The sequence below is a fragment of the Vicia villosa genome, linkage group LG2 (genome assembly GCF_029867415.1).
Source record: "Vicia villosa cultivar HV-30 ecotype Madison, WI linkage group LG2, Vvil1.0, whole genome shotgun sequence".
In the NCBI taxonomy this organism is placed as follows: Eukaryota; Viridiplantae; Streptophyta; class Magnoliopsida; order Fabales; family Fabaceae; genus Vicia; species Vicia villosa.
In genome coordinates this window covers 25,140,153-25,165,629 of record NC_081181.1, presented here as the reverse complement: position 1 = coordinate 25,165,629, position 25,477 = coordinate 25,140,153, and the positions used below count along the sequence as shown (strand labels likewise).

The 25,477-nt window shown below is 35.1% G+C and overlaps 2 protein-coding genes across 3 annotated transcripts; one reads left to right on the top strand and one right to left on the bottom strand.

Annotated features, from left to right (window-relative positions):
- Nucleotides 1-2,396: 2,396 nt before the first annotated feature.
- LOC131648730 (proline-rich receptor-like protein kinase PERK10) lies at nt 2,397-7,968 on the bottom strand. Its single transcript, XM_058918459.1, has 9 exons — nt 7,717-7,968; nt 7,165-7,501; nt 4,635-5,051; nt 4,443-4,529; nt 4,229-4,299; nt 4,066-4,142; nt 3,791-3,935; nt 3,121-3,282; nt 2,397-3,042 (listed from the first exon to the last, which is right to left on the bottom strand). Exons 1-9 carry the CDS (start codon nt 7,966-7,968, stop codon nt 2,866-2,868), a joined length of 1,725 nt encoding a protein of 574 aa, XP_058774442.1. The 3' UTR covers nt 2,397-2,865.
- A 9,183-nt stretch (nt 7,969-17,151) lies between these two features.
- On the top strand, nt 17,152-19,769 carry LOC131646030 (5'-deoxynucleotidase hdd1). Of its 2 annotated transcripts, XM_058916204.1 has the most exons (8): nt 17,155-17,520; nt 17,611-17,735; nt 18,085-18,122; nt 18,217-18,327; nt 18,424-18,503; nt 19,191-19,227; nt 19,363-19,404; nt 19,493-19,769. In XM_058916204.1, exons 1-8 carry the CDS (start codon nt 17,290-17,292, stop codon nt 19,576-19,578), a joined length of 750 nt encoding a protein of 249 aa, XP_058772187.1. In that variant the 5' UTR covers nt 17,155-17,289; the 3' UTR covers nt 19,579-19,769. The 2 variants fall into 2 exon arrangements, with proteins under 2 accessions (XP_058772188.1, XP_058772187.1); XM_058916205.1 differs by lacking the exon at nt 19,363-19,404 and having other exon boundaries at nt 17,152-17,520.
- The last annotated feature ends 5,708 nt before the right edge of the window (nt 19,770-25,477 follow it).

The following is a 25,477-nucleotide window of genomic DNA, read 5'->3' as shown; positions in this document are numbered from 1 at the left end:
TCTTCTCTAAGAGGTGCCCTTTCATGAACTTGTTTCCATGTTGAAGGAATTTTGTCACTTCTCCCCGCCAGCTCTCTAGCTTGAGCTACATCATGTCCCCAAGAGATCTTCTTGAAAGTTCACTAAAATCTTGAGCTTTTATAGGTTATGCCCATTAACCTTTGATACAAGCGAATTGATAGATTTTACAACTACTTATCCCAACCAGAGAGCTTTTCCACAGGATGAACTCACAAACCAAGTAGAGATTTCACTAGCTAATCGCAATAACCAAACAGAACTTTTGCAAGCTGAGTTCTATAACCAAACAAATATTTTTCAATGGTTGATCTCAAGAATCAAGCCCGATCTTTCAAGAGTATCACGCTCTTGAAATAAAAACGTGACACGACACCAATACAACACTTTTCTCACAAGGAGTTTTTACTCACAAGACACTAAGACAACTTTGGTGAAGAGAATATTTAAAGAGAAAGTAAGAGAGTGATAAAATGTTTAGAAATAGGAAAACTCTAAATGCTGGCGTGTTTTCGAATGAGGATATGCCTCCTTTATATAGGAGAAACGTGGCTAAAAAAGGAAACAATTCATTGGCCAAATTAAAGGGAAAGTCAATTAGGATAATCAATTAGAGACCCCAAAATAATCGATTGTAATGACCAGAAATGAAAGATTTTGATATTTTGCTATCACCAATCATTAAGAAACTATCCCAATCAATTTTAGACTAAAAAAAGCAAGAATTAATCTATTAGGTTAATGGTCTAATCGATTATCTAGTTGGAAAAAAGTCTTTCAATTAATCAAAGATTTCCTTAATTAACTGACTAGGACTTGAAAACAATTTTGGTGATTTTGTCAAGTAAAGAAAGGCCTTAAAAATAGTTTAGGTGTGTGTGTGAGTTTCCTTAGTACCTTAGGAGTAACTCTCCTACTTTTACAAGACTTTGGTCACTCAGGCTGACATGGTTAGACGAGCTTTTACACTTCCTATTTTTCACAACTCTGAAGCTTTCATGTTGCTTTGCAAGATATATCGATCATATAAACACTTCACGGAACCTTTAATCTTCTACTTAATGAGGCTTGAGATATCTTCAAGTTAGTCACCATCATCAAAGAGTTGGAAAGATATCACCACCAACTTCAACAATCATCACCGTTGTCGTCATCAACACCATGAAGGCCGCCAACATCGGGATCATAAACTTCATACTTGCAAGCACATAGGTCCACAATATTACTAACAATTTTTTCCATGATTGGTACATATTTCTGTTATGCATGATCACAAGTCAAATTTCTCGTATAAGCTCCTACGCTATGTTTTGTGTGAATCTCGACCCCTGCTTCAGCAAGCCAAATTCCTCCTCCAAACCCATAGTCTTAGTTGAGTCGGAATCTAAACTCTTACTTTGTGCAAGTTAGACCTCCTCCAAGCTCATGCGGTTGGTCGAGTGTCCTGACCTTCAGCTTCAAGAAGTCAAGTTTTCCCTCCAAGCTTTTGTACTTGGTTGAGTGAGAAGTCTAACCCTATCTTTTGTATGACCCTTTCTCGTCTAGCTACCAGGATTTGAAGCAATGGTCTAATCTCATTGGACCGAGGACGGGGACATTTAAATGTTGGCCGACACCTTGTTTTCAGAGATGTTGGGATATTAATAACATCGAACACACAAAAAAAGAAAAATCATGGTCAAAACTTAACCTTGAAGAGCCACGCACCATCTGCGACGCCAACATAGAGAAAAACAACATCAAAGCCCAAAAGACTATACACATAAGTCAACTTCATCCTCAGACCATCTATTAATTCAATAGATTCAATCAAAAATGGTTTTCATAAGGGATTCCTAATCAGTAAATATCAGAGTCAAATCCTCATTAGACCCTGTTTGTAATCCGCAACTCCGATGAAACGTTAGACTCAAACCATTACTTGACTCTATCAGCTAAAAACTCGGGGTCTACTGTTTGAGATTGGTCGTTTGGCTGGTTTAAGCCTAATACAACAACTTCACGGTTATATAAGTATAACATAACACCTCTCCAGGTACACACTTCTTAACTCTAAAAACTCATGACTTATACTAACTTGAGTGTCAAATTATTTGCAAGTACTTTGCGTGTCCTCTCCGTCGAGGCCAACCTAAGTCCATCACCCCAATAGTCCGCCGACAGTATTATGAACCCGAGGTTCTACAGCAAAACAGGTATTTTAAATTGGAAGAAACAAAACAAAATGAAATTATATCTATTCCATTATTTACCGCCAATTTTATTCTCTCCAATTGGACGGAATGAAAAAATTACTATATTCAATTATAAAATATTCAAACAATATAATTGAATCTCTATCTCATTTCATTTCGTTGATTTTAAAATATTCAAAGGTAGCCAATGCTAGCCGTCACTTCTTTCCTTCCCTTTAGAGCGCATAAGTGCTGTAATGTCTAAATTCCATTATTGCCAAACTTCTAGCGATAATATGATGAATAAAAGGAACACTCAATTGGAGGTTGCTTCATCGTGATTCTATCTATTTCGCAGTTTAGAAGAAGTATATCGTTATTTGATTTTGAGTTCCTATCAATTCAATATCTATTATTGTAAGTAATATTTTACAAATTTAATTACAACAAAACAAAATTGCTGTCAAATAACAGTTAATGAAAGCAAACATAAACTTTGGTTACAAGAATGGGTGTTTGAAACTGAAAAGAGTCCAGTCAGCAGTTCCAGAATCAAAAGAAACAATGCAGCTTTGCCATATCTACAGCCAACAAAATTCAATCCCTTTGGCTTTGCTTGATTAAGAGCGTTTGGTCCAAAATAAACTTTTCCACTACATACATACCGCAGCCTTTACATATGCAAGCTAGAGTGATTAAAGAAGTCCGAGCTATAATTTTGACTACCAAATGCCATCCTTTGAAATAATCTTATTTCTTCAGATTGTGCAGAGTCAAACGCCTGGCTTTCACCAACTCGCATTCCATTTGTTAAATCCGAAGTTGCTAAGCTTTCAAAAGCTCTAACAACCTATGAAATGAAATCAACAAATAACATTGTCACTAGTTTGCTTGTTGATAAACTCTCAGATTTATTTTCAATACTTACCTGTCCCATGTGAGGTCTCTTAGCAGCTGAATGCCGAACACAAGCAGCAGCAACTTCAATCATGCAAAACATTTCAGTATCAATGTACTTCTTTCCTAGCTTTGGATCTACCAAACTCTCAAATTCCCCAGTTTCAAGTGCATCACTTAATAAAGGCCGAGCCTGAATGAAGGTAGCATCTTCACTGATCAATCAAAGGTTGAAGAGCAGAGAGCATTCACAGTGATTAAAGTGATGTTTAGACATTGGACGCTTCAACTTTATGACCTATATTCTCATTTCTCATATACGCATCAGTTTAGTCCACTGGCGGGGCTATAAAGGTGCTATAATATAGAAGAATTTCACTATTGTTCCATGATACGCTGTTTAGTACAAAGTGTTTTCAAATTGTGACTATAGCGTAGCTGAATTTGAACAAACTACTATGTTCCTAAAACTGTGATTGACAATACTAGTATGCATGCATAGTTGGTTGACACAAGCATACTATGATAAGGTCAACAAAAATGTTACTTTCTGCGAGTAGAAGAGTAATTGCAAAGCAATACTCAGTGACCTCACTCTACATTTTTTTGTCTTTTAGATGAAAGATGATACTTGTTAAATTATCAAGTACCTCAAAGCAAGAGTAGTTGATATGTCATGAGAGGAAGATTGATATACATACCCATTCAACTAGACTCTCATCTCCCAGTTGTGATGGATCTACGGGCATCCGTCCGGTAATGAGCTCCAAAATTACAACACCAAAGGAATATACATCAGATCTGTCAGTCAGTTTTCCACTTGACGCATATTCAGGGGCAACATACCTTTTCAATACAGAAAAAAGGCAATCAATATCGACATTTTACTTTTGTACCAATAAATTGTTAGTCTATATGCAATAGTAAAAACATGAATAATTTGACATTTGACACCCATTAAGAAATATATACTCACCCAAAAGTTCCCATGACACGCGTTGTTACATGTGTATTTGTATCTAGAGCTAATTTGGCAAGACCGAAATCTGAGACCTATAACATTAAAAGTAGGAGTACTTAGATTTGGAAGGAAATGGAGCAAACAATAACAAGCATTGAATAAATGGAATGACATTTACACGAGCTTCATAGTTGTAATCCAAAAGAATGTTAGATGGCTTGATATCTCTGTGAATAATCCGAGGATTGCCTGAAATGTGCATAATATTAAACAACATAGGTTGTCAGCTCAATTGACTTCATTCTGTTGTAAAATTGATCCTTATCTGAAAACATCTATACTTGACAATTTTTATATGCACAAAGAACAGAATAACGAGGATCGGAAATTACAGTCTTCATGGAGATAAGCTATTCCTCGAGCTGCACCAGCTGCGATTTTAACACGTTTTTCCCATTGCAGCACTGGTTGACCTTTTTCTGCAAATTCCAATTTCATTTAACACAACACAATCAAAGCTATTAAAAAAATCTCATGTATGAAACAATCGTGTATTGTAGCAACTGAGAAGTAGTTTTATTTACCATGTAGATGAAAATGGAGGGTGTTGTTAGGTACATAGTCATAGACAAGTATTTTTCTGTTATCTTGAATGCAGTATCCAACTAAAGAAACCAAATGGCGATGATGTATACGACTAATTATCTCAACTTCAGCTTTGAATTCTCTCTCCCCTTGACTTCCACCGATTTTGAGCTGCTTCACTGCTATCTCTCTCCCATCAGGTAAACATCCTTTATATACAAAACCAAAACCACCCTCTCCCAAAAGATTCAGAGTTGAGAAACCATCTGTGGCCTTGATTAGTTCTTCATAGGAAAACCAGTTCCTTGAGTAGCTCATTCCACCATCAGGGCCAGATGGTTTATGTTCAACATTACTGCTAGATCCACTTGTTACAAAAGAAGCAGAGGCAGCATGTATCTTAAAAAAGGATGAATCTGGAGAATGTTACAAACCTTAATTGATTCAGATTTAATGGCAAGAAATTCACAAAGCTATAAAGTAACATATATTTAGCACAACACTTGAGGTTGAAGGTGGGTCATATTGGGGTCTGCTACTTAGCTAGTTAGTCTAACTCTCGTTGGAAAATTATGTTAGTTTGTTAACCTGCTACCATAGTTTATAGAGCAATTCATTACAAATTTACTATGTATATAAACCAATGTACTTATCTTTTTTTTCATTCAATAGAAATCATTTTCAATTACTTCAATATGGTATCATTCGCTTTTTACTTCTGCTTCTTCTCTGGGAGATTCTGAATTTCTTGATCCATTTCCATGGCAAATTCCATAGATTCTTCATAAAATTCTCGATCAAGATTTTTCAAAAATCCTTGCCAAGATGCATCGACTCCCTATTATCTCCATCCTGGTGAAAATCCAGGAACTGTGCTTGTTTCTCCTGCACTCACTGGTCCTGCAAATTACAACACTTGGAGCAAGGCGATGAAGCGCGCTTTGCAATCGAGGAACAAGTTACAGTTCATTAATGGAAATTTTCCAATACCAGATGAAGACAATCGATACTATGATGCTTAGTAGCGTTGCAACTCTATAGTAGTTTCATGGATCAATCGAACCGTAAATCCCCAAATTTCGTCCAGTGTCATCTACATTGATAGCGTAAAGCTCTACGGGATGAGTTGCATGAACGATTTACCAAAGGTAATCATTTCAGTCTTTCCGATCTTCTTTGTGATGTTCATTCCATCAAACAGGGTGAACGATCCATCATTGATTTATACACCGATTTAAAGATCTTATGGGATGACCTAGAAGCATTACGACCAATTAAAGATTGTTCTTGTGTAGTTAAATGCAACTGTGGCTCTATCAAGAATGTCAAAGATCATCTTCCATTGGAATATGTGATTTGCTTACTCAAAGTATTAAATGACGTGTTAGATGCAGTTAAATCTCAAATTCTCCTTATGGAACCTCTTCCTAACATCAATAAGTATACTCCTTAATTTTACAACAAGAAGGAAAATTCAATAGTTTTTCCCTTCTTGGTAACTAAAAAGTTCTTCACAGTTCTTCTGCAGCTTCCTACAACAAAAATTTCAACGGTGGTCGTGGTAATGGAAGTGGATTCAATGAAGATCAAGGGAGAGGTTCCTCACGGAAATGCACTCATTGCAACAGGCTTGGTCACACCGTTGTCTAAAATATGGTTTCCCTCCAGGATATCAACCTAAACACACTGGTTCCGTTAACTCAGCAAGTCTTGATTTTGTTGATCAATCTGCATCTGGTATGGACAATTCTCCAGCTTCAAATCAGCTTAATCCAAATCAAGGGTCTAACCAACTCAGTCAGAGCAAATCCAACAGGTTATTCAGTTCCTAAACATTCATCAATCCAATCTTCAAGTTAACACACTCAACAACAACATCATTCCAACTTCGATGTCTCAGGTAATAATATCTTTCATTCCAAATTTTCTTCTTGGATTTTGGATTTTGGAGCCACAAATCATGTTACCTCATTTTACCATCTGCTACATAATTCACCGAGTATTAACTCTGTCAGTGTTTGGATTCCTAATGGCACAACTGTGTTAGCAAACTCTGCTGGTTCTATCCATTTCTCCAATGGTTCTCATTTGCATAATGTTTCGTATATTCCCGAATTCACTTGCAACATCATTTCTGTTTCCCAATTAGTTCACAATCTCCATCGCAAATTGATTTTCATTCAAAATTCTTGTTTAATTTAGGATTAACCACTTTGAGGACGATTGGGCGTGCTGAGTTACATCGTGGATTGTACCTATTTTCAGACTGTAAATCTTGATAAAGCCTTGGGATCTTACATACTACTATTGTTGATGATCATTCTAGGCATACATGGGTTTATCGTATGAAACATATATCAAAAGCTAGATATATTGTGACCAACGCGGGATTGTTGGGATCTAAACCATGTTCTACTTGATTGCAAATTTACTATGTAGTTAACTTAGTAAGTAACAGACCACAATAAGTGGGGTGTTTGGCACACACCATTGCAAAAAGTGGTGTAGAATGGGAGCAAAGAGACATACCTGATTGAGATGAGGAGGGAAGAGTGGAAGGCACGACATAAGCATCATTAGGAGAATCCTTTTTCTTTTGCCTCCTCCTCAAACAGCAGATAGCAACTCCAATGAAGCCAAGCAATAGAATTCCACCAAACACGGCAACAGCCACTACAGCACCAGAACCAATTCCACCACTGCTTCGGTTTCTGATCCGTTCTGTTGCGGCGGCGGCGGCGGCGACAACAGAATGATTGAGGGTGATGGAGGAGATAACCTTGGTGGTGAATTTGAAGGTGGAGGAGGAGGTGATGCTGGTGGTGGAGTTTGAGTTAAGTTTTTGAGGGGTGGTGGAGGCGATGACCTAGGTGGTGGAGTTTGAGTTGAGTTTTTAGGTGGTGGTGAAGGCGATGACCTAGGTGGTGGAGTTTGAGTCGAGTTTCTGGGGGGTGGTGGTGAAGGCGATGACCTAGGTGGGGGAGTTTGAGTTGAGTTTCTAGGGGGTGGTGGAGGCGAAGACGTAGGAGGTGATGCTGGTGGAGAAGTTTGAGTTGAGTTTTTGGGAGGTGGTGATAGGACGGAAGGAGGTGGTGAATTTTCCGGTGGAGGAGATGGATTGGACGGCGGTGATGTTGGTGGATTGGAGGGAGGTGAAGGCGGAGGAGAGGTTTTTGGCGGAGTTGGAGTAGGAGGCAGCGATGATAGCGGAGGAGAGGTTTTTGGCGGAGTTGGAGTAGGAGGCGGCGATGATAGCGGAGGTGGAGTAGGAGGCAGCGACGGTGAAGAAGGCGGAGGAGTGGATATGGAAGGTGGTGGGGACGGTGCTGACATATTTCAGAACATGAGAGTATGGTAATGGTAGTAAATACTAAAAGGAGAAGGGAAAAAGTGCTTCTTATTTTGGAATACCATTTCCAAGCACTCACACAAACTGTGTCTTTCTTTCTCCTTGTCTTTCTTTCTTCACTAACACGCATTATGGGGTCCGCTGCCAATTTAGTTACAATACTTTTTCAGACCCAAATAATATATAAAACTGAATTCCCACCATTTTTATAAATTTATACACTATTTTCAATTCCTTTCTCTTTCATATCAATAGCGTAACTTCATTTCAAACTTTCACGTTAAATTTTACCCAACAATCAAACGTCAACGGAAAGACAAAATACAAGAAGTCTAATGTAAGAAAAATATAAACGTAATAAATAAAAACCACAATTTTCGTCTCACTCATTTTATAATTTCATTTCATAAAATGCAAATTCTATCAATTAAAAACAAAATTGAAAAATAAATGTTGCACTGTTTTACATATGTTAGAATAATGGATAGCTTTAGATTCCTCTTGTAACTAACTATTTTCTTTTTTTGGGTTATAGATTAGTTAGTTAGTTAGAAAATATGGTTAGAACTATGTGTATATATACTCTGATGTGACTCATTATTCATCAAGCTGAATATTTAACAATAGCTTCAATCTATTCTCTCTCTCTTTCAAATTTTCTTCTCTTCTTCTTCAATGGAAGTTATCAAATTCTAACATGGTACCATTCGCCATTGAGATTCAACCTTTTCTCTAACCTTCATTCTTTCTTCTTCTTTTTCATTAATGGCGCCACCGCGTGTTACTCCTCCGGTCGATCCTCAACTTGACCCTACCAGTCCTTATTTCGTTCACCCTAGTGATGGTCCTAGTACAATCAAGGTTGCGCCGCCGCTCACCGGAGCTAACTATCATTCTTGGGCCCGCTCGATGCCTCGTGCACTTGGTGCAAAGATGAAGCTTGAATTCATAGATGGTTCCATTCCTAATCCTGAAGATTCCTTCGATCCTTTTACACGTGCATGGAATCGATGCAACATGTTAATCATTTCATGGATCATCAATTCTGTTTTCGATTCTATAGCTCAATCAATCGTTTACATGGAGAATGCACTCAATGTTTGAAATGATTTGAAAGAACATTTTTCTCAAGATGATCTGGTTCGTATTTCTAAACTTTATCAAGAAACTTATACCTTGAAACAAGATGTTAAATCTGTTACTGATTTCTATTCTGAGTTGAATTTTTTTTTGGAGGAATTAGAGATTTACATGCCTATACCACAATGTGTGTGTTGAGTTAGGTGTTCTTGTGCTGCCATGAGAAACGCTCGAAACCATCATAATTTGTTATATGTCATTAGATTTCTCACTGGTTTGAATGAAAATTTTTCTGTAGTTAAACCTCACATTTTACTCATGGATCCTTTGCCCCCTATGAATAAAATTTTCTCAATGGTGTTACAACATGAACGCGAAGGCAACTTTACTCCTACTGATGATTCTCAAGCCTTAGTCAATGCTGTAGGTTTCAAGAAAACTGGCTCTAACATTGGTAATTCTGGTTCCCAATTCAACACTTCCAAGTCAAAGATTTGTACTCACTATGGAAGAACATGCCACACAATTGAGGTTTGTTACAAGAAACATGGCTTTCCACCACACTTTGGCAAAGGATCAACTGCAAACAATGCCAACACAAATGAGGAGCATCTTGAAAATGGCAATCATGATCTAGCTCCACAACATCATGAGTCTCCTAGGCAGACTCACATTACTCAAGAGCAATATGCTACACTAGTGAATCTTCTTCAACAATCAACCATTCACCAAAGTTCATCCACTGTAGCTTCCAATCAAGTGTGCTCATCCTCATTTACAGGTCATTCATCTGTAGATGCTCAAGGTAATCTTTTTTCTTGCATTTACAAGTGTTCAACACTTAATTCCTGGATAATTGATTCAGGAGAAAGTGATCATATTTACTCAAATCGTTTTTCATTTCACAACTTTACTTTAATCAGACTCATACATGTTAAGTTGCCAAATTGTCAATTTGCTTTAGTTAAATATATTGGCACTGTCAAATTCTCTTCTTCCTTCAGCATATGTGATGTTTTATATATTCGTGACTTTTCTGTTAATCTAATATCAATTCCCAAACTTTGTCAAACTCACTAATACACTGTCAATTTTCATGCTTCACAATGTTTTATTCAGGACACCAAATCTCTGAAGATGATTGGTTCAGCTGAAAAGATTGATGGATTGTATCACTTAGTCCTCAAAGACAAACAAGAATCCACCTCTAGCCTAAACAATGTATTTGCTAGCATACCAAATAGTGCCTTGTGGCATTTTAGATTAGGACATTTGTCCTTTACTAGATTACAACATTTACATTCTTCTTTTCCTTTTATTGATTCTGATAAAAATGTTGTTTGTGATGTTTGTCATTATGTCAAACACAAGAAACTACCCTTTAATAATATTTCTACTAATTCAATTCAACCCTTTGATTTAGTACATTTTGATGTTTGGGGTCCCTTGGCCATTAAGTCACATAATGGTCATTCATATTTCTTGACTAATGTGGATGATTTCAGCAGATATACATGGATCATCTTAATGAAATCTAAGGAAGAAGCCAGACAAAATGTCATTAATTTCATTAAGATAGCTGAAATCCAACATCACACCAATGTAAAATGTATTAGAAGTGATAATGGACCAGAATTTGTTATGCCTACATTTTATGCCTCTAAGGGAATTTCCCACCAAACAAGTTGTGTTGAATCCCCTCAATAAAATGGGAGAGTTGAGAGGAAACACCAAGACATTTTAAACATAGCTCGAGCCCTCCTTTTTCAAACCAATTTGCCTAAAAAGTTTTGGTCTTTTGTTGTTAACCATGTTGTCTTCAGTATGAATCGTGTTCCTACTGTTGTTTTGAAAATAGGCCACTTTATAAATGTTTATTCAGCAAGAATCCTGACTTGCATGATTTAAAAACATTTGTCACTCTTGCTTATGCCTCTACATTACAGGTTCATAGAACCAAGCTTGATCATAGAGGCAGAAAATGTGTTTTCTTGGGATATAAGCGAGATGTTAAAGGAACTATATTACTTGATATAAACAACAATGAAACTTTTATATCTAGACATGTGATTCATCATGACCATATTCTTCCTCTTAAGCCAAATTGGTAATACCATACTAGTGACAATGTCACTCATGAACTTTATATAGACACTTTAACCTCAGGACATGACAGCCCCATGATTATCCCGATCCAATCCAACCTCCATGTCCTGACACAATTCAATCAGAACCTAATATAGTTCCCCCTGAAAATACACCTCACATCCCTGAAACTTCCATTGATGATAATGGTGATTCCTCACCAACATTTACCAGACCCATTAGACTCAAACACACTTCATCTCACCTTAAGGACTATGTGTGCAATTCATCCAACATCTTGGTTGTATCATCAACTTCAGGTATTCCTTATCCCATAACTTTTTTCCATTCCTTTAATTCCTTGTCTTCTAATCATAAGTCATTTAGTTTGTTCATCACACATGATTCTGAGCCTAACACTTATGAGGAAGCTTGTAAGGATGAAAATTGGAAAATGGCTATGAAGGCTTAATTAGATTCACTAGCTAGCAATGGTACTTGGGTAATGGTGGACCTTCCACCTCTTATTAAACCTATAGGCAGCAGATGGGTTTACAAGATAAAACATATAGCTGATGGATCTATAGAAAGGTATAAAGCTAGATTGGTTGCAAAGGGATATTGCCAAGTTGAAGGATTGGACTTCTTTGATAATTTCTCACCTGTTGCCAAAATGTCCACAGTTAGAGTTTTACTTTCCACTGCTTCAATCAATCATTGGCATTTACATTAACTTAATGTAAATAATGCTTTTTTGTGCATGGATATTTGAATGAGGATGTTTACATGCTTGTACCATAAGGTGTTTATTCTTCCAAACCAAATCAAGTTTGCAAACTTGTGAAGAGCTTGTATGGTTTAAGGTAGGCTAGTCGTAAGTGGTATGAGAAACTTACTTCTCTTTTGTTGAAACTTGGCTATACATAATCCACTTCTAATTACTCCATGTTTACTTTGAAACATGATGACAATATCACAGTTTTACTTGTCTATGTAGATGACATCATATTGGCAGGTACATCTTTGATGGAGTTCAATCGTGTCAAAGGCATTCTTGATGATAGTTTCAAAATAAAGGATTTGGGAACACTGAAATATTTTCTTGGACTAGAAGTTGCTCAGTCCAAAGATGGCATCACTATATCACAGAGAAAATACTGCATAGATTTACTCAATGACTCAGGTCTTCTAGCATCAAAGCCAACAACAACTCCCCTTGATCCATCATTAAAGCTCCATCATAATGATAGTGCTCCTTTAGAAGACATTACTGCATACAGAAGAATGACTCGAAGGATGGTCTACTTGAACAACACCAGGCCAAATATCACTCTTGCTACACAACAGCTAAGTCAGTTCCTTCACAAGCCCACACAAGTACACTATCAGGAAGCCTGCAGAATTGTGAGGGATTTGAAAATGAATCCTAGACATGGCTTGTACTTTGCCAGATCATCTAATTTTCAAGTACTAGGCTACACAGATGCTGATTGGGTTGGCTTTATGGATACAAGGAAATCAACCTCAGGTTATTGCTTATTTTTGGGGTCATCCCTAGTTTCGTGGAAGGCTAAAAAGCAATAAACGATTTCAAGAAGTTCTTGAGAGGCTGAGTATCGCACTCTTGGATCAACAACATGTGAATAAATATGGTGTCTGCATGTCTTGTGAGATTTACACGTTTCATATTCTAAACCACCTGTCATATACTGTGATAATCAAAGTGTCATCCATATTGCATCTAATCCCGTTTTGCATGAAAGAACGAAGCATCTAGAGATTGATTGCCACTTGGTAAGGAAGAAAGTGCAACAAAGTCTGATGCGATTGCTACCTATTGCATCCAAGGAACAACTGGCTGATTCTCTCACAAAACCATTGCAACCATCCAAATTTCATTCTTTTGTATCCAAGCTTGGCATGATCAACATCTATCACGCTTAAGCTTGAGGGAGGCTGTTAGAATAATGGATAGATTTAGATTCCTTTTGTAACTAACTATTTTTTCTATTATAGATTAGTTAGTTAGTTAGAAAATATGGTTAAAACTATGTTATATATACTGTGATGTGACACATTATTCATCAAGCTAAATACTTAACAATAGCTTCAATCTACTCTCTCTCTTTCAAATTTTCTTCTCTTCTTCTTCTTCAATGGAAGTTATTAAATTCTAACAACATCCAATACATTTTTACCAAATGTTGTACTGTTTCACCTACAATAGCATTTTTACTAAATATTGTATTGTTTCGTCTACATCAACATTTTTACCAAATGTTGTATTGTTTCGCCTACAATAAAACTTTTACCAACTATTACATTGTTTCGCCTACTACAACAGTTCAGAAGTGTTGCCTATTTTCGAATACAAAATACAAACAGCCTACTGCAACACTTCACAAAGTGTTGCCTATTTATGAATTCAAAATACAAACTCCCTAATACAACACTTCACAAAGTGTTGCGTATTTCTGAATTCAAAAGACAATCTTCACTTGCATATTTTCTTGTCATTTTGGAACACACTGATTAATTGATACTCCCTTAATTTCAAAATGTTTGTGTCGTTTTAACACGTAAAATTTGTTTCAAAATGACTGTCGTTTTAGCACATAATTTTTTTTTTCAAAATAACTCTTATTCTTACTTTTCAAAGTATAAATGACTACTATTTTCCAATTGTGTCCTTTAATTATTACTCTATACACTTCTTCCAACACATTAATAAGGTTAATTTATTAAAAGTGTAATGTTTTAGACAAAATTATTACATTTCTTAATCTATATGCAAAAAACCTTAAACGACAATTATTTTTAAACAAAAATAGTAGTATTTACAATAATTCCCCACTTGTTCTAATAATGACAAGAACAATTTCGAAAAAAGGGAAAATAAAGAATATTAATACAACTAAGTATCTTTCGATTTAAAATTGTGAAAACACAAAGCCTAATCGGAATGCTAGGTAGCAATGCATTGAACCGTTATCCCTTGTGATTAGACTGATGTTACCTTACACACACTCTTTAATGGTTCTTCACCTACATCTCTTGCCTAGAACTATTTATGGCCATGTGCTTTCCTTGATTAGTGAATTTTTCGCGAAAGAAACTCTAATTCTCACTTAAAGACATCAACATCTCGAAATTCACATAGGTGTTCATATTGTATCTATTTTCTTGAGATACATATTCTCGACATTGAACTTCATTAAGAGGTTGAAAAATCAACCCCCAATATGCAATAGTCAACATTGTCACATAATATTGCACAAACATCCAAATCAACGACTTGTTTTTACCCATTGAATCTTAGGTTAAGGTTTTCTTAACTTTATATTGAGTTGCTGCCGTTGTTGGAGCTCTTAATCAAGGAGTTTCAATCTCATACCTCTTGAGGTAGTCTTTACTAAATCTATGGTTATTGGTTTAGTAAGTAGATCAACATAGTTATACCTCGATTATTATATCTTTAATTAATTTTCACACGAAAGACTACTGTCTAAGTTGTATGTGTCTAAATTTTCCATTATACACTTTGTTGAATGCTCTAACTAAAGTTGTTTGACTCTCGCAATGCATCAATACCTTTGAAGCATTGTCTTTAGCCAATGAAACTTCCAGTAGAAGGTCCCTCAACCATTAACTTCTCGACCAACGCAAGTAAGATCCAGGAACTCATATTCCATGGTCTAGAGAGTGATACACATTTATTTCTTCCTCTTCCAAGAAATTACATTCCCAACTAATGTAAATACTCACCCAATTATAGATTTATGATTTTCAACACTCGATATCCAACTCACATCGGTATATCCCTCTAGTATGGCAGAAAACTTAACATATTGAAGGCTAAAATTTTTGGTTTTCAAAAGATAGCCAAAAATCCTAGTGATGTCCTTCCAGTGCTCAATATTTAGATTGCTAGTAAATCTGCTCATTTTATTAACTGCAAATGCTATATCGGGTCTAGTACATTGCATCAATTACATTACAAATTTTCTTATCATTTAATATTCGCGTGTTTGTACTTTATTCACATTTGAGTTGTATTATAATCGCTTCGACTATTGCAATATTGTACCATTGAGACCCCTCATTACTCAATAAAATAAGAGTGTTTGATCCTTGATAATGTTCCTTCTTTAGCCTAGTAAATTGCTCTTTCTTTCGTTTCATCAAACGTGGTTTAAATCACAAGTTAGAGCTCTTAAATCAAAATGTTGAGTGATTTGATTCAAATCATCTATTAAGTGTGATTTGAATCATGAACCATGTAAAAATTGGAACTTTCTTTTGGATTCTTTGATTTTAATCACAAAATAAGCCTTAATCGAATCACAAACTCTTGTGACTCGAATAAAGTGATAACCACGACTCAGATCAAATGTCTTAATGAAGCTAAATTTGGGATTTTCTTAAAGTGACTCGAATTAGGAACTTAACTTGACTTGAATCACAATATATTGTGATTTGAATCATGATTTCTTATTGACTCAAATCTGAGGGCGACGACTTCTTTGCTCGATATCACCGTCAGTGTGCTTTGAGGTGTTACTTCATGTACTTGGTTGGCACGTCCCTTTTTGTGGACAAAAGTGCTAACTACGTGGATGTAACATACCTCTGGTACTTTGTGGATTTGGATGCGGTGAGTGAGTGGAACCAGAGGGCCGGCTTCTTGGTATACCTATACCAAAAGCTGAATGAAGCCTCTAACTGGAGGACGATGCAACTTATAGGCTATTGCATGCTACTGGCGGTACATTTCATTCCTACTATTAAATTTGTTTTAATTACTATTAATAATTTTTTCTTACACAACTCTTATTTGTTTTTCAAGGATGTATCATTTCTCACTTCCACCGCATTCATGGATATGCTCTGGATCTTGACTATACGGAGGTTATGCCGAGGGCTGCCATGTATCTCCTACACAGATGGAATCAGATTGTATTGCCGTTTTGGGTGTATCTCGATCGGACTGTTCACAAGGACATCCTATGGACGTTGTTCGAGGACCACAGAGAGGTTATCCCATTTAACTCCATCTCTTTGTACCCTGGGTGGCTGGCATGTGGGACCGACACTATGGTCAGGTATCTGCCGGAGCGATGTATGCGATAGTTTGGTTATGTCCAGATCATACCCAAATCTCCATCTCAGACTGCTCCTGACACCATTGTCCGCCGAGATCTTAATGAGATCTTTGATGATTGGGAGCATAATTTGGTGCCATAAGACTATCAGATGATGTCGGCATGCAACATTTAGCATTATGTAGAGGGATACATGACATGGTTCTACATAGTGTCACACACTATCATGACACCAGATGCTCTTGGACGTCTATCTAGTCCAGCTCATGAAGAGATTGTGAAGAACCAGCAGGCTGAGGATGACCATGCCACTGATGTCTTGCCGACTTATCAGCGGATACAAGCGATTGTGCAGGAGACTCTACACTTAGGGATCGTTGAGAGGGGCGGACTTGAGGCGGTGGCCATCATGCAGAGAGTGGTTAGCTAGGCAGAGACTACGGTGAGATACAGGAGGCATAGGAGGGGACATGTGGTGAGGATTAGGCATACGCAGTATGCTATGCTTTTTTTTTGTTCCATAACAATTTATGTATAATGTTTTACTATTTTCAGAACAACATATTATCGTTTGTTATCGTTGTGCTTATCATTTATTATCGTCTGATATTGCTTATTATTGTTTGTGGTCATTGTTGTTTAACATTTTTATTTCGTTCACGTTTTCATTATTCATATTAAAATTTAACTTTGATAATTTTCTATAAAAAAACCACTATAAGTGATTATTTAGAAGATGCATCTCCTAAACATCTTTCAAATACATAAAAGATATTTTCAGAGATACATCCCCGAAAGATTTATTCGAGTTTTTAGGGGTGATTTTCACCTACCACAATATAAAGAGAAATTTTCGTTCAATTTTTCCCAAAATTGAAAAAAAAAAAGTTAAATTTTAATTGATAATCTAGTTTGGTTAGGATTTGCCGAAATGAATGAAGACCTAATCGGGAAAAAGAAAGACCAAAGCACGTTATTTGTATCGTCACCTTCAATTCCGTTTCTCAGATGAATACAAAATCTTAAAATACAAAAAAAATGAGGATTAATTCTGGCAGCCGGTGTTGCATGTCACCTCTGCATCGCACTTCACCTTACCGCTCCATTTCCGTTACACCAAATTGCAAGCCCTTTCTCCCCCGCTACGCTCCGAGCCTAAGCCTCATTTTGGTTCGGTCCCAAACCTCCGGTTCGGAAGGGTTTGCTTCTCCCAACGTACCGTCATCTTCGTCTGCCATCGATTTTCTCACTCTCTGCCACAGACTCAAGGTACCCTTTCAAACACCCATCCACTATTTCTTCTCTTTGCTATACATTATTATTACTCAGAATTAGGTTAAACATCCTCTTGCCTTGTAGACCACCAAGAGGAAAGGATGGGTTAATCACGGGATTAAGGGTGCTGAGTCCATAGCTGACCATATGTACCGCATGGCTTTGATGTCCTTAATTGCTTCTGATCTTCCTGGACTCTGTAGAGAAAGGTTTGCATGACCTGTAGTATTATTGGTTGGCATAAGCGGTCATTGTGACTGATTGTGACAATGAATTAGAATTAATTTGTGAAGGTTTAAAACGATTTATTTTGTAAGATAGAATGCATTTGGGTCATTGTATAGCTATATAATGATAGTAAATTATATAGCTATACAAAGAGACAAATAGATTCTACCTTAAGAAATAAATCATTTAGACCTTCACAAATGAACTCTAATTTATTGTCACAATCGGTCCCAATGAATGCTGACTACAACTCATTACTATCTTTTCTATTTCAATTAGTATCATCTCTATTTCTTACCTTCTTTCATATCAACTCTTTTTTCTGTGCAGATGTATTAAAATAGCTTTGGTGCATGATATTGCAGAAGGTACATGTTCCTCTCACTCAATTGCTTATGCAGTTTTTCAATTGAAGTATATACTGTTAATATTGAAATCTGAGCTCAGTATTGTACTGAATAGCTATTGTTGGAGATATAACACCATCGGATGGTGTACCTAAGGCTGAAAAAAGCCGAATGGAGGAAGAAGCTTTAAACAAAATGTGTGAAGTTCTTGGTGGAGGGATGAGAGGTATTGCTAAACATATTTTCTTGTATATTTTTTAAGAACTTCCAAATTATTCTACGTAAAGTTTATTTGAGGATGAAACATTTTTGTATTTTGAAGCTGACGAGATCAAAGAACTGTGGGCGGAGTATGAAAACAATTCTTCTTTAGAGGCTAATGTTGTTAAAGATTTTGACAAGGTACACATATGCTGACGAGATCAAAGAACTCTGTCCTGCTTGCTCCTTCATTGAACCTTTCTATGGTACAATTAGTTATCATCTGTTTATTAAACCAACGAAAATATATCAACCTAGATGTTTCTGAAAATGGGAACATTGAAATATGGCTTTTTGTTTTGGAATATATGATTACATTTCTATTTAATAAATGTCACCTTGTCCTCAAAGTGGAAATTAAGAAAATGGCCCAATGCAACTTTCGTCCTCCAATGCAGCTCATTTGGCCAGTCTAAACTTAAAACTTCCATGGAGTCAGCCATTTAGTCATTGTTTTCCCATGCTCGGTTGCTTTTCTGAGTACCCTATAGGGATTCAGGTTTAATTGGAACATCAATTACCTTTTTCAGTAGAAAACACATTATTAAGAACATACCCTATGTCTGTCTAGCAATAAAAGCTTTTTTCGGAAAATTCTATGCAGACTGCTTTAGCAATTTTGGCACTTACAGCTACCTGATCTGTTGCACAATTACAGTATTCGTGTTGAGGGATACATCCGTTCCAAACATTTGTTTAATTATAACGTCTAGTCTTTAAAGTGTTCAATTTGGTCCTCATAACATGCATATCTAGAACTATAATATGGAGATTGGAGACCTTGTGGTTAGTTTCTAATTGTATTGCCTTGCTCTAAATTTTGATCAGGTTGAAATGATTCTACAAGCTCTGGAATATGAAATGGGTAAGTAATATATAGATATAGATAGGAAAATACAGTATTTACATGTAGCTTTTGAATTCATATTACAAAAGCAACATAATGATATGCTTTTGCAACACTAAGTATCTTTAATGATTGTATCGTTCTCTGTGGCAGAGCATGGAAAAGTATTAGATGAATTTTTCGTTTCAACTGCAGGTAGAGTTGAAACTTATACTATACAGATGAAATGCATGAATCCTTATTTAGACCTTTGTCAATCACATGATTTTTATTTTGTATTCAGGCAAGTTTCAAACTGAATTAGGTAAGAGTTGGGCAGCCGAAATCATTTCAAGAAGAAAATCCTTAACAGCAAAAAGGTTAAGTTGATATAATGGCTAAAAATGGTTCAGTGTGGCTCATCCTGGTTGGAGAGATTTGAAGGACTTGTCGCAGTATTTTGTTGCATATCTTTTATATAAAATAGAATTTTTCATGTGTTAAATATGACATATTTATTGAATATACTTAAGTTGGAATGCCTTTTTTTTTTTAATTTTAAATAAATGTTTTTTAACCAATCACATGTGAAACCCTTGTAGTACACTCTTCGATGTGTATGAACTACAAATTGGTAAACTATTTGCTTGACAAAACAAATTTAATTTCACTTGAATTGTCTCTTTTGACAACTAGTAGAAGACCCGAGCGTGTCTGCACGGGTCCATTAATTTTAACTGGTATATAATTTATTAAATGCTTATAAACATGAAATGATAAATGATAAATTTAATTTTAGAGCAATGCTATATGGTGCAAAAAAAAATTTCACGAAATTTTACGAAGACGCACATGTGTTCAGAAATTGTCTAATCTTTTGAAATATTGCTACTTACAATTATTTTTTAATAAATAAAAAACTAGATAATTGGTATGGTATGTATAGTCATGGTTGTATTGTAATGTATCTCATCACTTTTCTATGTGGTTATTTTTATATGGTTATTTTCTTCTCCTCTTCTGCCTAGATAACTAGTATTAAAAAAAGTAGAAAATCTAATTGACATCTGTATTGTGTTTTTGCATGGGAGTATTGTCTTTGTCAATGATGCTATTTTGAGAGTAATTGAGATTTGTAACAATGTTCGTATGGTTTTCAGGAATTTCTTTTCGGGCTATTAAGCATTTTCCTTAATTTTATAATGTATAATGATCATATCAATTAAATAGTACATTAAACTTGTCATAAGTTATTGAGTATTTTAAAATTTGTAATAAATCATCATTTTTAAACATTTTCTATTTATTAGGACTTAGCCAAATGCTTTATTATAGTGATATTGATCGGAAAGATGATGCACAAATATTTGTTGCTGCGTATGCAATAAAAAGTAGTAGTTATTGGTGTCCAACCAGGTTGAATTTTGATTTGATGGAAAAAAAAATATATTGTTGTACAAATAGCCATATTTGTAATTTGTAATTAATTATCGTGTGTAATTTTTTCAAGTGAAATATCTTTCTCTATAATCACCTCTCTTCTAGTATTTGAATTTGGATTATCCATCAAAGAGCTACTCAATACAACCATCTCAGATTAATACAAATTTTACCCTTATATCCCAAATATGGAATATTTTTAGTTTCATAAATGATTGACACGCGGCTACAGCAACAACAACAATGCATGCATTTGCTTACAAGAAACCTATCTGAGGCCTATAAGTTATAAGAAGGGGTGGATATCGGTTTGGATTTGGGCCCAAAACCTTGAACCGGATGGGTGAGCCCAATGAACTCACTTCTAACCATTTCAACTTTCAAATCAATAGGATTCGGGTTTTTTCGGGTTCGGTTAGTCATGTCGATTTTTTTTGTTAAGCTTGTTACTGGACCAAATTGAAATCAAGCCCAAATTTAAAATCAATTTAAGTTTAATTTTTTTTTATACAAATTTGGCCCATTTAAAAATAATTAAATATAAATGCAATTAAATTTTTACAATTATTTATTTCAGATCATTTTAAAGGTAAAGTCAAACAAAACAATCAAATTTTAAATTTCTTTTAAAAAAATTATCACTAAAACTAATTATATATTAAAAAAAATCTAAAATATTTAGACTCATTTTACCATTTAATATTGAGGAAGTTTTTATTACATGAGAACATCAGAAGGAAGAACGTCTTCATCTTGGATCTTCTGAGAACATATCGAACAACAACCCATGTTCTCTTTTCTTCAAAGATCATTTTGTAACTAACAACATGATGAAAAAGTCATACAGAGGCAGTTGTTCTTGTTGTTATAGGTTGATGGTTTGGCTGTGTTCCAGTGACGGTAGCACTAACACCAGCACCAACAACATTTCTCTTCAGAACATCTTCATCTTAATAGCCAAGGGAAATAGAACCGTTGAAGAAATAGCCGTTGAGAACCAGCTAGCTATGGATGAAGAGTCGTTACACAATGATATTGAGAAGTACAACCATGTCTGTCCTTTTTCCATAAAGCATGCTGAAGGAGAGATAATGGTATAAAGCGTTTATGTACTTTGTACTTTATCATTGCTAACGGTGACATTTGTCTTCTCAACTTCAGAGGCTTCTGATGGTAGTTTATTTGAAGCATGAGTAGAGGAGTGAAACCATCTTCTGATCAGGTCTTCAGTCTTAGGAATTTGTCCATTTCGGAACCTTGTCTTCGAAACTGCAGCCTTTATCTTGAGAACTCATTCTTTAGAACTTCTAGTCTTCAGAGCTTCAAGTCTTCAGAACCACTTCTTTAGAGTCTTTCAACACTTGGTCTTCATAACTGGTTTCTTTGTCTTCAGGAGCCAAATCTTCAGAACTTCAATCTTTAAAACCTTTAGTCTTCAGAATCTTTAGCACTTCTTCCTACAGTCTTTAGAGTCTTCAACACTTGTTCCTACATTCTTCAGAAGATTATACGTTCAGAATCTCCACTGACTTCTGAGTCAGAATCACTTATCAGAACAGAGTCTATAGGATCATTGCAACAACAATATAAGATGTCCTAAGATCTTTCCGATTGTGATCAGATACAGAAGCATACTTGCTTCTCCAAAATGTTTGCGACTAGTGTTACACATAGTAACTCACATATGATCTTTAGAATTTATCTTGATGGTGTTTGTTTGATCTGATAGATTTGATGAACCCCATCAGAACACAAATTATTCTTTTCACAAATACTCCATTGTTATCATCAAAACACATAGACGTATTGCAGAACCAAATCTTGTTCTTACAATTTTATTTTCTTATTATGGACATTTATCAAGAAATAGTCATTCATCCAAGCTTCATTTCATTTCAAATCAAGACATTCCAATTTACCAAGCTTCATTCCAAACCAAACTTCTATTTTAAAGAAGACTTTTTATTGATCCTTTAATGTTAATCTTGTTAATTAAACAAAAACTCATCTACCAAGCTTCCATCTTCCATTTCAAATGTGAGATTAAGTAACAAACTCATCTACAATAAAACATTAAAAAATCATATTAGTGAAACAAATTATATTTAAAAAGTTCAATCACATTATCAAAAATGACATTATTAATATACTTTTATATAAGAAGTTCAATCATCTTCTCTTTTGATCCATCATTCTTTTTGGGAAAGCTTTAGACTCATCATATTAGCTTGTTGTTAGATCCAAAATATGATGCAGATCCAAAACTATGATGCATCAACTATTAAATAAGATAAAAACTATGATGCAGAACCAAAACTATCTCTTATTACATGATTTATTGACAAACCAGAACCATAACTCTTTGAAACCATTTCACTTTTATTATGAACTCATATTTCATTAGATCTCTACTTTATGAGATTATACTCTAATTAAATAAACCTTATGAGATTTCCAACAGATAGTTCACTAACCTTATGTTTTTAGGACTTGAGTTCTCTTTTCAAGGCCATGTAATCTACGCAATCTCTGAAAAATTTAGAGATCTATCAAGATGCAATAAGAGTATACATATTAAAAAATAACAATGAGAGAAAAATCAAAATCTTATCAAACATAAATCAAAACACAACCAAAATTGAAACACATGTGATTTAGTCTTAAAGATCACAAAAACAAGTTCATGTGACTTAGTCTTAAAGATTACAAAAAAAAAGTTTCTAAATCAACTTTTTAAAACACAAACAATAAAAATTAAAAAACTTTAACCATAGATCATTAAAAAAAATTAAAAATCAATAAAAACTAACCATATGTTGTCTTCATTTCATTCAAGCAGTTGAATGACCTCTCATGGCTTCAAATCAGTTCATCACCTGAGAACGAAACACAACAACATATCACACTTTACAAAACAAAAACTTCATAGATATTATGATTGTAAAATGAAAAAAACACTTATGATTTAGAAAACAAACTTACCCAGATCGGCATAATCAAACATAGTTTTAAACCAAATAATCTCTGCTTCAGATCTACTTCTAATCCCCTTCTGATCTGCAAGGAGGAAAAATAAATACACAAACTACTTAGATTTATGAACCCAATATACTTTAAACACATACAGAACCATAAGAACAATCATAATCTAGTGAAACGTATCTGTGGAGTTGCATGTACCTTAAGAACAATTTCTACAAATTGCAAAGATATTTAATTTGAATGATTAAAAGTTAGAAAAAAATTGAAATTAGGGGTTAAGGAAAAATTGGGGACCTGGTGAGAGGAAACATTGGCGGTTATGGGTTTGAGGGATAGATAGAAGTGAGGACGAAAGGAATGGAGAATGGTGCAATGTTTTCGTAAACGGATTTCATGGCTTCAACTTCTTAAGCTATTTCATCTTCTTCGGCGTTCATTGTTAGCAGAGTTGCAAATGGAGTGCGACGCAGATGAAGGCTGAGATTTAGGGTTAGGAAAGGATAATAAGGTTAAGTAGCAAGTTGAACACGGACTGGGTTCGAGTAGAAGGCTCATAAAAACATCATTGGACTCAGTCGGATTCAGATTCTGACGTGCCCAAGAATACAAGCAAATTCCGACCTAATTAAACTTCCCCAACGCTTTGTAACCATTCGAAGACCCGAAGACTTGAACCGAACCGACCCAATAGTGTAAAAAACACACGGGTCGAATCGTATAGAAATTTTATATGTACAAATTATTATATATCATTTTATACATTATTTTAAGAAGAAATTTACTTTTGATGCACCGTAAATCTTTATATGTATGACTAATTTTCTCTCTCTCAGAAACAAAAACAGGGCAATGGATATCCGTGGTTCAAATAATGACACAACAAATCAAATAATCTCATTCCCAAACCCAAATCAACAATTTCCAAATCTATTCCCAAATTGCAAATTATATTTCTCTTTATTTTCATAAGAATAGTCTATCACCTTGCCTACAAAACAAATTAATATAATCAACTTCATTTTAATTTTCAATAACTATGACACATATCCGACAAAAATACCATGGAAAACATCAAAAACATATTAAGAGGTAAACACAAAGTAAACAACTTTATTGTTGGTCCTTCCACTCTTTGGTATATATTAGAGTCTATCCTTGCCTTCTCAAATCTAGCATATGGTTCATATTCCATAGTGGTTTGAAAAATCTACAAAACAAATTAATATAATCAACTTCGTTTTAATTTTCAATAACTATGACACATATTCAGTACTATGAAAAACATATTAAGAGGTAAACACAAAACAAAATACTTAAAAAATAATAAATATAAAATAAATCAACAAATAATTTGAAAAGTGGAAACAATTTCACAATTGAAAACGAATCAATTCTAAGAAGAATGATAACGGTAAAATGAGAGTTTTGATAAATACTGATAACTACTGAATTTTAAAAAAAAAAAAATCATCAATTGAATGTTTTAGCTTGATAATAGAATCTAGGGTTAAATATATGACCCCCTGCCATTAGGGCTAGTTTTGGTTTTCCCCCAGAAGTAATTTTTTTTTTGTGATTCCCCCCTTATAAAATGAAGATTCTGTTTTCTGCAGCTCGTATCCCTTGTTTGGCTGACTAGGAACATGGAATGAAATGCCAATGCCCAACCACCAGACTAACTACTCTTTTTTGTTAATGCTTCACCTCTCTCACAAGTTCTTGTATGGAGTAGCTATGATCAAGCAAACACCAAGAATCCAAAACGGAATCTACTTCATCTCTCTCACAACGGGCCAAGCAAACACCAAGCTGTAACAATTATCTTATTTGAAGGACCCAGCAAATCTGCTTCATCTCTCTTATAATT